Source organism: Oryzias latipes, chromosome 8 (assembly GCF_002234675.1).
Source record: "Oryzias latipes chromosome 8, ASM223467v1".
NCBI lineage: Eukaryota > Metazoa > Chordata > Actinopteri > Beloniformes > Adrianichthyidae > Oryzias > Oryzias latipes.
Window position 1 is genome coordinate 5,258,403 of NC_019866.2, and position 13,421 is coordinate 5,271,823.

The 13,421-nt window shown below is 41.4% G+C and overlaps 1 protein-coding gene across 9 annotated transcripts in view; it reads right to left on the minus strand.

Annotated features, from left to right (window-relative positions):
• arhgap23 (Rho GTPase activating protein 23) overlaps nucleotides 1-13,421 on the minus strand; it is a 65,437-nt gene that overhangs the window by 10,595 nt on the left and 41,421 nt on the right. For 5 of the 9 annotated variants that reach the window (XM_023957403.1, XM_023957400.1, XM_023957397.1 and 2 more), the window contains exons 4-13: nucleotides 12,843-12,935; nucleotides 12,139-12,217; nucleotides 11,054-11,108; nucleotides 7,561-9,136; nucleotides 3,793-3,948; nucleotides 2,798-2,906; nucleotides 2,674-2,713; nucleotides 1,691-1,828; nucleotides 1,301-1,609; nucleotides 1,129-1,190 (exon numbers count right to left, since the gene is read on the minus strand). In XM_023957403.1, coding sequence (XP_023813171.1) covers nucleotides 1,129-1,190; nucleotides 1,301-1,609; nucleotides 1,691-1,828; nucleotides 2,674-2,713; nucleotides 2,798-2,906; nucleotides 3,793-3,948; nucleotides 7,561-9,136; nucleotides 11,054-11,108; nucleotides 12,139-12,217; nucleotides 12,843-12,935 — 2,617 coding nt within the window. Of the gene's footprint in view, nucleotides 1-1,128; nucleotides 1,191-1,300; nucleotides 1,610-1,690; nucleotides 1,829-2,673; nucleotides 2,714-2,797; nucleotides 2,907-3,792; nucleotides 3,949-7,560; nucleotides 9,137-10,205; nucleotides 11,011-11,053; nucleotides 11,109-12,138; nucleotides 12,218-12,842; nucleotides 12,936-13,421 lie in introns of those variants that run through there. The other 4 variants (XM_023957398.1, XM_023957399.1, XM_023957402.1 and 1 more) reach the window with 4 other exon arrangements.

Genomic DNA, 13,421 nt, shown 5'->3' on the forward strand with positions numbered 1-13,421 from the left:
TAACAATAACTGAGAGATAAAAGAAGAAGAGGAGAGCACAGGACGGGAGGATGACTTTTCCGTCAAAAAGGTTTGAGTCATTCGAACCACCTTTAAAGTCACCTTTTAAGAACTAAATATGAGGTGACTTTTCTTTGTGTTGTGGGGTTTGTTTCATAATAATTATTTTCAATCTGATTTAATTTATTAGCAATAATCCAATTTTTTTTTTCTCATTTCACATTTCCTGAAATGTAGTTTTTGCTTAAGTTCGTTTAGAAAACATTAAAAACCAATCGGATGATGTAATTGTTGCACTGCTTTATAGAGGTCTATGTGGGCTGCACACCACTGCTGTCTGACACTTGGATCAATAAATCAATCAACCAATCGATCAATATCATGCATCACAAGAGGATTAGTAGTTCCCATCACAGCCGATCGGTCACTGAACAACATTCACTGCAAAAACACAAAATATTCTCAAATATTTTTCTCTAGTTTCTAGTTTACCGGTAAATATTTTAAAACTGATATAAGACAAAATTAACTTAATAGTAACTTGTTTTAAGACCCAAAATCTTGAATATCTTAAGTCATTTGATCTTGAAAACTTGTTTTTGTCAGTATTAAGAGTTTTTTAAAGTTTTTTTTCACTTTACATGACATTTGTAAGCAGAGGATTTATTTAACTCATAACAGAATGAAATAACAGCAGGACAGAAGTGTGAAAGTCATCATTTTACATACATTTATGTAAAATTCTGTATCTTAAAATGTTTCATTTTAGTCTTATTGGTGGTCGTGGTCTACAAATGGTGTACTGTGGAAATTATATATATTTGGAGGGGAATGTGTGTGAATGCATTCACCTACTTTTTTTTAAGGAAAACTAGCTCATTGTAAGACAAATTTCCAATTTGAGATTTTAATTTTAGGATTTCATTTTGTCTACAAAGGACCGGACACTACAGCTTATTTTAAAAAATCTTACCAAGACAGATTCTACAGGGTATACTGGCAGATTTTTCACTTATAAAGACGGAAAAACATCTTGTATTCTATATTTTTAAACTTATTTTCAGGATGCCATTTGTGAAAAAGGTTTGAACTCGAGTTAATTGACACAAAAGCCTTCAGGTATGTTACCTTTGTTTTCTGTAGTCGTTGAGCTTCTTATTAATGAGGGCCTGTCTGGAAATGCCGAGCTCCTGAAGGCAGTAAACACAAACATTTGTTTTGTTTTGGTGTGAGATTCCTGTAATAACCAGCACATTTTGAAATAAGCTTGAACAGGACAGATAAAAGTGAGCTCTCTGACCTCGTTGTCCATCTTACTGCTCTCCCTGATGACGCTGATCCACTCCAGCATGTCGTCCCGGTCCTCCGCCTGCAGCAGGTACTCGCAGAAGTCCTGGGTGGTGAGTCGCAGGGCGTGCTTCCGCCTGGTCTCGCAGTACGCGATGTCCACCAGGCAGCCCCTGATGTTGATGGGCTGCTCGTCTTCAGCCGTGCTGCCCAGGATAGCTCCACGGAGCACGGCCTCCCGCTTGTCCTTGTAGAGGAACAGCGAATGGGAGCGGAGCACCAAAAAGACCCTCTTCCACGGTCGCATGCCGCTGCCCACCTTCTGCAGAAGACAGAGACAGGATGTGAGCAAATCCCGAAGCAGACTTTCTCCCCTGTGACTTTGCTGCATCAGACCGCTCACCTTCCCCTTCTCTGTGACGATCTGCTTGAAGTGCAGCCATCCTTGCCGCCACACATCGCTGTAGGTGATGTTTCCCAGCTCCGAGGTGGAGTGACGCTTGGAGCGAATCTCCTCTGCTGTCCTGATGCTGTCTGGAGACTGAGGGTCCAACAGGTTTCAGTTTAGAGCCACAGTTTTTGTTGTTTGGAGTTTAAAACAAAATTCACAAACACAGCTAGTTGGTGAGCTGTAAAAAAGCAGATCTGACCACGTTATGTTTTATTAAACAGAAACACTTAAAAGAAATTCTATTTAAATGAAAGAAGCTGTAGAGACTCTTTGGTGTGGGACTATCTGGCGCCCTGAAATTCAATGCAGTAAAATGGTAAAATGACGTCACCCATTTGCTTTAGTAAAAACCTAATATATATGAACATTTTAGAAAGGCTATTTATGAATCCATTGTATCCTAATGAAGAAAACTTGGAAAATAGATAAAACAAAAAAAAATATATACATTTTTTTCACAAGAAAAATCATTCAAACGGAATGCATTGTGGTCTATATTCTCAATTTTAGTAATAATCGATGGTCATTGTTTTTTCTGCAGAGACTTCTGGGAAATTTCTGAGAAGGGAAGGCATTCAGACACAACCCACCGTGCCAAAATCCCTAGAAATCTCCCAGAAGTCTCTGCGAAAAACCAGTGTGCATTGATGATCACTAGATTGGTAAAAATAGACCACAATGCATTGCGTTTGAAGGATTTTTCTTATAAACCATCCAAGTTTTCATCTTCAGAACACAATAGATTCATAAATAATCTCTATAAAATGTTCATATTTATTAGGGTTTTACTTTGGGAAATCGGTGACATTACATTTAGGTTTTTTAAAACAAACAAAGTTTATGCTTTAATCACTGCATTTGATTTTTCTATTTTTAATCAAATTCGTACAAAACAAATCAAAGTGATGTTTCTTGAGGTTTTTAGAGGGACTCACCCCGTCTGCAAAGAAACTCTTCACTCTTTTTGGTAGTCGTCTGCATAGAAAGCAAAATAAGAGGATTAGTAAACACCATGTCTTAGTGAACATAAAAAACTTGTCTTGGCTCAGGGGGACTCACAGGCCTCGTCCTTCATCCTTGAACTTGTTGAGACCTTCGTCACATGACTTGGAGCGCTCGCTGGTGATGGCTAGAACATAGGAGGAACGGCGACTGGATTTAGTACTGCCTGCTCGTTGAAAGGTTCGGGTGAAACAAAGATTAAGAAAGAAAAGAGACAGAAAGACAGAGTGATGATGTGATGCCAAACGTCCGGATGAGCCGTGGTCGGTTAGGAGACGGGGACAGGGAGGGAGGAAGCTGGCGGAGGTTTAAATCGGTGGGGGAAAGGGTGGTGTGGCGGGGATGGTGGAGGGGCAGGGGCTTGAGCTGCATGGAGGGGGTGCGGGCGTGCTGATGTAAGTTTCTCCGGAGGTTTGTTTGTCAGCATGCACGTGAATCCAGAATGACCCTCGCCAGTGCATTTAAACAAAATCAGCATGCAACATAAGATAGGTCCAGATTGGAAGATAAATTAAGATTCGTGATAAGCATGCACCTAAAAAAATTCCAGCATGCAAACAAGCATGCATAATATAGAAAATCCTTCAGTCTTCTCTTTTCTCTCTCTTTTTTTTTGAGAATTTCACAGCATTTTTGCTGTAAAAGGATCAATTATGAAAAAAATTTCACAATAAGATCCCAGTTAAAGTTGTAAAAATCACTGCAAAAACAGGCTCCTTAGAAATAACACAAATTCTTCTGACCCCATTTACAGATTTACTTTAAAAACCCCCCAAAAAAGAAAAACAATCTTCCTACACAGCAAGAATTCCTATTTTTGTTTATGTTTATTTTGCTTTTAAAAAACTTTCTTAATATTATCTAAATTGCAAAAAAAAACAACAAGACATTTTCTCCTCAAACAAGGGCCTTTTTACTTTCTTAAGACTTAGTTTTCGCAGTGTAGTGCCTCAGAGAATAATAAAGAAGGATTTAAAAAACAGAAATGTAATTTCTGTTGCGTGCAGTGGTGAGGAACGGAGGGGTAAACGGGGGAGGAGGGGGCAACTCACTGTAGTCGTGTGAGAAGAGCCTAGTGAGGGGGAACGTGAAGGTGGGGGAGGCGGGGCTGGTGCCCACGGCGGGCGCTGAACTGATGCCGCTGGATACCACGGAGGACGCCGGAACGTGTCGGGCGCGCAAATCGGCGCCGGGGCTTGTCGGCTCGTCTGTGGGAGGGTGGAGGCAAGGATGGAGGGGTGGGAAGGAGGGAGGAGGATAGAGGGAAAAGGTTAGATGTTAGAGGAACAGGAAGGAAGAAGAAAAAAGGGGGTTAGATGGCGAGAAGGCCAGGACAGGAGAGGTTTAAGGGACATCAGCAGAGTTATCATCAGACACCAAACAGGAGAATCACGACTGAGGTCTCAAACTAAAGCAGATCTGAACATAAAAGGAAAACAAACATCCTCTGAAAGTTTCAAAAGACTAAAGAAACTCGAATGGATAAAGAGATTAAAAAAAAGTCAAATAAACCTGTGGAAAATCGTGAAAACAGCAGTACCTGCGCCGTCTGTTGCCATAAGAAAAGCTACTTCAAAGCAAACGGGGGGTTTGTGACACTAACTGGCTCCAGGTTTCAGTTCTTTATTAGATCAGCTCATGTGAACGATCTGATCCGAGCAGGAGAAAAAAAAAAACAAAAAAAAATCACACGGCTCCTGAACATTCAAGGGAAGTATTTGTCCAGATTGATACTCCTGCAGTGAATTAAACCCTCTGTGCTCAACGAGACAAAAACAAAAATAACATTAAAAAGTTCATCGGGCTGTGAGTGTTGGACACTTTCAGATGCAGAGGGATGTGAAACAACAGCGCATTCACACACAAACTTACACTTCCCGACCGATACAAAGGATTACAATCTTTTTTGAAGATCCAATCTGATCAAAATGGTATTTTTTGGTGTTTTTATCATGTCTTTGTGGCATTTTTTCTAATGATGGAGGACATGTATTAGAAAAATTCATCTTAAAATTGCATTTCTGAGTGTTTCTTTCTTCAAATCCTTGTAAATCGGTAGCAGACACAAAATTGCCATTTGAAAAAGCTTTTAAGTGTGACGTACGACTTCCAACAGCAAGCCACAAGCTCCCTGCTCCACTCCATTCTGATGCCCCCACTTGCTAAAAAAATAGATCTGTGTATGTCTCTAAGCTGGCATCTGGTTTAAAACTGTATGGGTGGATAGCTCCGATATTGCTCGCCATTTTTTTGATCCCGTAAATGTAAATGAGCACAGGCTTAATCCTCCAAAACGACTCAACGACTACTTTCTAATGAACTCCTGCCGCTCTGCAGAAACTATGTCCCAGAAAATGACACAAGTTTTTGGGTTTTGGCGAAAAACGACATAATGATAATTAAAAGACCACTGGGAGCACTTTTACAAATAAAAGATGATAGGAGTGGGACCTGAAACTGACAGGATTAAGCAGGTTTGAGAAACAGCAGAGGGCAGCAAACCACCACCCAGAAAAGAGTTTATCTTCCAGAAGTCCCTCCAGCTGCTGCAGATGCCACCACAAAACCCTGCTCAAATCAAAACCTTCTCCTCCTTTACGTTTTCCAGTCCTGATCATATCTGAACACAACATCCCACTCTGAGACGAGGACTCCGCATGTTGATGGTGCAGCCCAGAAACAGCCGAGGAGTGTGTAACAAAGGCCTTCATTTATAGATCAGAACGAGGGAGGCAGGAGACGGACCAGCAGAGGGGAGAAGGCCACTCTATCCAACAACCAATCTGATGCAAAAGACTCACAGGTTAGCCGAAGTGAGACGGATACTGTCCTCGGGTTACTACATTTAAAATTTCCTCACAAATGAAGCCGGGCGGATCATATGTGGAGAGGAGAAAACAGTTTAAGCTTCAGATGAGTCAGAATGCTGATGGCTAAAAAAAATTAAAACGATTCAACCTTTTATTTATAACTATTATATATCATCAAACTTTAAATCAAATTATTTTAAAAGAACCAAGAAACGGACTTCATATTTAAATTTTAAAGGTATTAAATTCTTACTATTAGTAAACATTTGGGACATTTTTAACTCTGGAGAACAAAAGAAAAAAGTAATTTTTTAAGGTTTTAAAGTTTAAAGGGCTTTTAAAGTTAATCTGACTTTGTTTTCCCTTTGTTTGTTCATTTTGGGGAGCAGCAATTACCAGTGGTCAAAAATGTAAAAATAAAAAGTAAAAAAAAAAACAAAAAAATAGACAAAAGTAAAGTATAAAACACACAAACAGGACAAACAAAACGGAAAAAAAATAATCAATTGCCACGGAGCAGTTTTCCTAGAAATAATTTTTTAAAACTTTATATTTTCTTTTAAATAAGAAAAAATAATCTGCCAATGGGGCAAGAAACATTATCTTAAAAAGAATTCATAATTGAAGAATTTTTTTTTTATTATTTTATATTTTGATTTTAAAAATCATGATTATTTCACCTTTAACAAAGAAAATAAGCCATTTCTTCTTGAAAAAAAGGTCTTTTTATTTTTTTAGGATGCAGTTTTTGCAGTGATTGGACCCTGTTATTCCTTTAGGGTTATAATTTTGGGATGTCTTAAGGCTGTTCTTGTTAACTCCTTTTAAATTAAGAAATTTTCTACCATAGACCAAAATAAATGAAACAGAAAACATTGGAAATCTTTTAAGAATTTTGCAGAAATAACAAGGAAAAAGGAAAGTAGAGCTGATGCCTGCAAGACACTACCGAGGGAATAGAAGCTCTTATTTTAAACTGCATTTAATCCAGAAAAACTGCAGCCAAAGATTAAGGCAAATTGATTTTAAAAGTACAAAACTGTTGACTTTTTGATTTGGGATCTCTTTTTGAAACACAAAAGCTAATAAAAATGTAAGTCACGGTTATGTTTTAACACAAAATGCCAAAAAACAACAACACATGTGACCTGAGGTGCGGCATGCTGGTCCAATCCCTATCCCCCAGAAATCTGGTCTTTTAAAGACCACAGTTAAACCTTCAGCCTGTGCCACAGCAAGTTCCCCAGCAACACCAGATCATATCTGGATCTGTGCTCAAGAGATAAAAAGATGGGTGAAGAATTAAACAGAAAAGCCATGTCTGACATTTGGGAAGACAGAGTTTCTCTATTTGGAGGAACCTGCTTAGTTTGGCTATTAGACAAGTCTCAGCATGCCGCTTTACTGTGTGGTTTCATTTAGTTAAGATACGAGGCAAAGATCTACTCTGATAGTCAGAGATGCTGACAGAGTCAGCTGATTTGTTCAGGGTGACGGGAAGCAGCGACGGCCCTCCTCTCCTCACCAACATGATTTGGCTAGTTCCACCCAGCGTCTGCTGTCCACGTCAAAAGACAGAAACCAAAATGAAGCCTGCGGGCTCTTTCATCTGAAGTCTTTACTGAGCCCAACGCAAGCTAAGACATGATCCGTCACCTCCTACCCACAGCAGACAGCATGTTTGCCACCTTCACTCTGGTGTGGATGAAAAGCGTTCACAACAAGAGTAGGGGATTGTGTTTTAGCAATGAGTTAGCCGATTAAAATGTTGTGAAAGCATTGAGTCAAGAATTAAAGGAAGCTGTGAGTAAAAGCATGTTGGGTTTCTGCATTTCGATCACAAATGGGGGAAGTTTTTGTTTTATACAACACAAACATTCATAAACTCACACAAGAGCATCCAGAATCTCAATCTAAATCATTTGTTTACTATTTATTTTAGTTGTGCCTCAATAGAAGGAGCACTTTAGATTAAAGGTCCCCTGGGCGGATGGGCAACGGAGAGCTTACCTATGAAGGGAATGGAGGCCAGAGAGTCTTCCTCCACGGTGAGGGGTGCGAGGTTGCCATTAGGCTTCCGTGGTGCCGGGTCTCCAAAGGAACCGTGGGTTGAGTCTTTGGGGTCAGGAGAAAACAAGGAGGGTTCCAGACCTTCCACAGGTAGAGCGTAGTGGGGATGCCGCGTGGGTCGTCGCCCGTTTGGGGGTTTCTGCCTCAGCACCACCTCCTGCGTTTGAGTCTCACCTTGCCCCTCTGCTGCCCCTCGTTCCCTCTCGTGGTTGGTCGGCCGGTACGCCTTGTCCTGGGGTACATGAGAGGCAAAGGCAAGGGGTGATGCTGTGGAGGCACTGATGGCGGCAGATGATCCCTCGGGGGGGCTAGTTTTTGGTGCTGGGTTCCAGTTCAAGTGGGGGCCGGAATAAGAGGGGTCCCTGAAAGAGTGAGCTTGCTGCAGGATGCGGCCGGTCTTGCGGTAAAAGGAGGGGCTGTAGCTGCGGTAGCCCACCTGCTCATCCATGCTCTGGCCAGATTGAAGCCTCCTGGTCTGAGAAGCGACCTGCGGGGCCTTCATCTGGGCTTGACCGTGGGCTGGGGGGAGGTGTTTGGACTGCGAGCGTCGGGGAGCTGAAGGGGATCCACTAAAATGGACACCCTGTCTCACATAGGCATCAGTCCTGTGGGGCGGTTGCGACCACGGAGGAATATCGGAGCGTGCCGAGATCAGTCCTGCTGATGTTCGGTCCAACATCTCCAGGGAGCGGCCGTGGTGGTTGTACTGAGCGAGCAAATTCTCCGAGCGAGTTCGAGTGTAGTTAGAAGGCAGATGGCCCCTACCCGGGCCCACCTCCCAGTCTCCATAGGACCAATACGGTTCTGTCGATACTCCTGGTCCTGACTGCTGCAGTAAGAACAAAGTGTCCTGTGAGGCGCTGTGAGGCCAGCCGCCGGCCCGCTGCTGCTGCCTCCGGGATTCACTCAGGCGGTCCTGGGAGTAGCTGCGCTGGCGGGTCTGAACGCTGCGTCCGGGGCGCTCAGGCAGCTGGTTGTAGTACCAGTCAGAAAGGGCCTGCTGGCAGCGATCATTGTGGCTCTGGCTGGTTTGGGAGAGGGGTGGACTGGTCCAGGCAGAGCTGGACCCCTGCTGCTGTGCAGACATTGCACCGTGGTGGTTTGGGTGATGGACTTGTAGTGGGCTCGACAGAGGACCTGAAGAGGAGGAAGAGGAGTAGGAGCGTCCTCTAATTTGACCCTGTGGCTGCTGGCTGGTCATACCGTACTGGATCTCCTCTGTGCGGTGAGCAGGACTGCAGTGACCTACGCCGCCTGGCTCACCCGCCCGCCCCTCCTGCCAGCTAGCGGGGCTGCCCACAGCAGAAAGGTTATCCAAGGGGGATGAGGGACCAGAAGAGCCTGGCCAGCGACTCCAGTTATCTAGCTGGTTCTGCCCCATAGGGGCAGACAGAGGGGCTCCAGCAAGGGACGTGGTCTTGGTGCGAGGGTAAGAAACGGGAGGCGGCGGTGGAAGGTGCTCCGCTCCCCCAGCGTAGGGTTCGTTACCGGTCAGGTAGGCATCCTGGGAGTACGCCTAAAGAAAAAGTTAATGAAAACCAGATGAGGTCAAACTGCAAAATATCACTACCTATTTTCGTAAAGTTTATATCGTTTAAATATATTTTTTAAAAGATGCAACTTCCTGAGTCAAACATCCTTTTTTTAATAGCATCTCTAACGAAACATGTTTTTTTTTTTGACTCACAGTTTATATAATTTTGACAACTTTATCCTAAACTGTGTACTTTTGTCAAATTTTAATTTTTTTAGAAGTAGCCACTGTTGGGTAGTTTTTAAAATAGTATAGTTTTGGGAAGAAAGTATAAGTATGTATGCATGTATTTAAATATACCTACTTTAAAGAAATAAAACTATTTTAACAAAATGAAACTATTTTAACAACACGCGCTTATTATAAGACTTAGACCTTTGATGTCTGTTGATACAAATATGCAGCAAACCACTTCAGCTCCAAGATTACCTTAATTTAGCATCTAGATGAAACCAAAAACATAAGTGACTTTTTTCATAGCTGGAAATAAATGTATGCATTAAGGAGGTTAATATATCCAACTATCCAAGCAATATAACTAAATATGAGAGGTTCTTTTCTGATTTAATTTAGCTTACAAGGACTAAACAATTTATTTCAGGAAATTTTAAGGCAAATTCTGCTAGTTTCTTTGGCAGATTCTTTTCACTTATAACACAGGAAAAACATCATGGATCCAATATTTTTAAAGTTCTTTAAAAAAAGAGATTTTTTCCAGTGCGTCCAAATGTGTTCGCTCTGCATTCCTTTGACATTTAAAGCAGCTCCCTGCCCTGAAGTTTGAAGTCATGGATCTTCCAGTTCATCTCCTTTGGTCAGTTTTTCCTGAGGGCTTCAGCTCTGAACACAATTTCTGCCGGCTAACAAAATCCAGCAAAAGTCTCTGGAAAAAACGTCACATCGATACTGTGCTTTCAGAGAACCACATGCCAATCGTCTGATCATTCGGCCACATTGCTGCGCTTCAAGCTTCGTGTGGAACACAAAAGCAAAACAAACCAAACGTCGCTGTCATTACGAAAAAGTCTGTGACACATTTCTAAGAGTTTACCTCGTTCTTCTGGCTGTCAAAATAAACTCCAAAGCTTCTCCAGAGCATGTAGGAAACGAACTGAGACAGAGATGCAAATAAATGTATCCTCACCAGCGCTTCTGGTGTCAATGCCCCCAAACGAAAGCCTAAGCCCCACCTTCCTCCTCCAGAAACAGCTCAGAGTCTCCTATTTTCATTTATTTTGACTCCTTCTTTCCTGCCGGAGATCCTCTTAAGATCTCCTCCCTCTCATTTTTTGGCTAACTTCACCAAGTGGGAGTGGGGAAGGAGGTGCAGTGCTGTTGATGTCATGTCAGGAATGCAGCAGACAGGCGCAGCGGCAAGGGGAGGAGCTATAGAGAAAAAGTCAGGATACTCAAATGGAAAATGGGCCCCTCCCCTCTTATGGAGAACATGGTTGTTCTGCACGTGTAAGATGAGTCACCTAAACCTTTTCTGAGTGTCGAAATGTTGCTCCAGGATAAACGGGAGGGGCAACGACCGATGCAAGTTGGAGCATGTAAACTAGAAACCTGTGGAGCGACAAAAATGTTTTCTACAGTGGAGATGTGTGTGTGTGTGTGTCTGTGTGTGTGTGTAAAGGAGAAGTTGTTGTTTTCAAACCTCGACAGTCAAGATTTAGCTGAGTTTTGACGGATTTTATGGCTTAAACACAGAGCAGCAAGCTTATTAGTCACTGTGCAGTCATTCCAAAAAAAAATCTTAGCATTCTTCCATGATGATGGGGTGCATTTTAGAATTAAAAAACAAAACAAAAAAGAAAGGAAGGCTTGAAATGTCCCATAAATCAGTTTCGGTTATGTCTGGGTTATATTTACATTAAGGATTAAATTCCTTCCACTCACCAATTGAAGCACATCCTCGTCTTTTGGCATTATGGAGAGCTCCAACACACTCTCACTGAAGGGGAGGACAAAAAAAACAACAGATAACATTTAAAAATAGATACAGTTATGATGGGAAATTGCTTATTCAAATAAAAATGTTGACTTAATGCACTAAATTTGTACTTTTGCTTGCTTTTAGTGAGAACAACAATCAGCAGATTTGTGAAATCAAACTGTCAACGAAGCCTTTAGATTTATATCCAACCTGGCAGATTATTTTCTGCTCTCGAGTTAACTTCATTGTGTCTTTTAAACTCCCACTCCGATCATCTTTTGAACTGTTTTAAAAGCGTTCCCAGTGGTCTTTTAACCTTAATTATGCTGTTTTTGTGAAAATCCAATTTTTCTAGGACATTTCTGCAGAGCAGCAGGAGTCAATCAGAAATTTGTCTCAAGTTGTGCTTAAATAAGCCTCTACTCATTTCCCATCATCCATCTGCTTACACTCTCCCCTGCTAGTTTACAGCCTCTCACACCCCCAACCAAACATTAGAGGAACAAAAAAAACGGCAGCAATATTGGAGCGATCCAGCTGTACAGTTCTGAGCCAGATACCAGCTCAGTTGACGGAAAGGGAGACGTTCATGGATCCATTTGCCTGCAAGTGGATGCATCAGAACGGATCAGAACAGAGAGGCTGTGGCCTGCTGCTTGTTACGTAACTACTACAAGCATTTTCAAACAGCTTTTTTTAGTCTGCTCCTGATTCAAAAATGCAATCTAAAGCTTTTTAAATGTCCTCCATCATCACAAAAATGCCAAAAGAACATGTAAAAAACACCAAAAACACATTTTGATTGTGAGTGGGTCTTTAATTAAGAACTGCAATCGAAATATGTGTGAAATCAAACCTTCTACCCATAAGGGCAGCTTATTTTCTGCTCTCAATTTAGCCTCATTGTTTCTTTTAAAGTTTGCAAACTTGGAAATTGCTTATCCTGATGTATTATTGGGGAACAGTTGCAACATTCAAGAGAGGAACACACAGTGCTGCAGGGAAATCTGTGTATTAATAAATCAAAGCAACTTGCTGGAGATCTCACCTGTTCTGGATGAGGGTGATCACCTGCGAATACGTCTTTCCAAGAATACTTTCTCCATTCACCTTCACCAGCCGATCCCCTGCAGGGTGCAAATTTATTCATTATCATAACCCCAACATTCATCATTATTGATAAAAGTGTGGATCTTTTTATATAAAACTTGAGGGGAAACTAAAAAAGAAAAAAAATAATTCTGTCTCCTGTGTCCAATTTCAACAAATCCAAAATGATGCCAGCAAAACATGGAGCTCTTGGTGTCTTTGTATGTCGGAAAAAATCCAGAGAAACAGGATAAGGAAGCCTAAATTAATTTTTCTTCTTTTTAACAAAAATTTACTAAAAAAAAAGGCATAATCTTTTATAATCCCTTCATCTGTGGTCTGAAGGGAATGTCTGCAAAGCACAGCTGCAGAAAAAATGGCTACTCCACTGGAAGATAAGACGCCACAGAAAGATCTAGATAACTCTGTTCAGAGTTTGTTTGTGGCAACAGCATGCAAGCTGTAACATACGTGTTTGCATATTTGCATGGAAGCACGTGACCTTCTGAATGCGTGCAGGTGTTTTACACAGGTTTCATCTCCCTAAACTTTTAGTAAGCCGACTTTATGGATGTGATAGTCCGTCACTCTGTCGCTTCCCTTCCCTACGGATTTCCAATGCAAATTGTGACGTTGATCTGCCTTTGTGGTTTGTTCCTCTACCTGTGCACAAGCCTGCCTGGTGGGCGGGGCCTTTTTCTCTCACATTCTTCACAAATATGGTGTCCATTGGCTCCAGGTGACCTTTCGGATATCCTGCATAAGGAAAAAAAATTCAAGGTGTGTTTCAATATTTTTTAGCGACAAGAGGTTTTTTTTTTTTTTTTTTTTTTTTAGTATTTGGAGTCTTTTCCCTATAACCCCCATACCAATTTTGTGAAACTTCACACCAAAATTGTATACAGTGTATCTAAACACAAACCAGTTGGTCATCTAATGTTTCTGCACAGACCAAAATCAAACGATAATGGACTCATACAATACTGTTATTAGGATTTGGCTAAATTTTGCCAGACGCTCCCAAATTTTACGTCACAATTCCCCTTAAAGATGTTAAAAAAGCTGAATACATCCAATAGTTAATGCTGACTTTTGGATGTATTTGTTCTAAAAAATCTATTCTGTTAAATTTTCTGAATAATATGTTGACATATCTCTATGAGAGGCCAAAAAGTCACTTTTGTTTTGGAAATTATCCATAATTTGATGCGTGAGGTTAAGTGTACGACAAAGTGAGGTCAT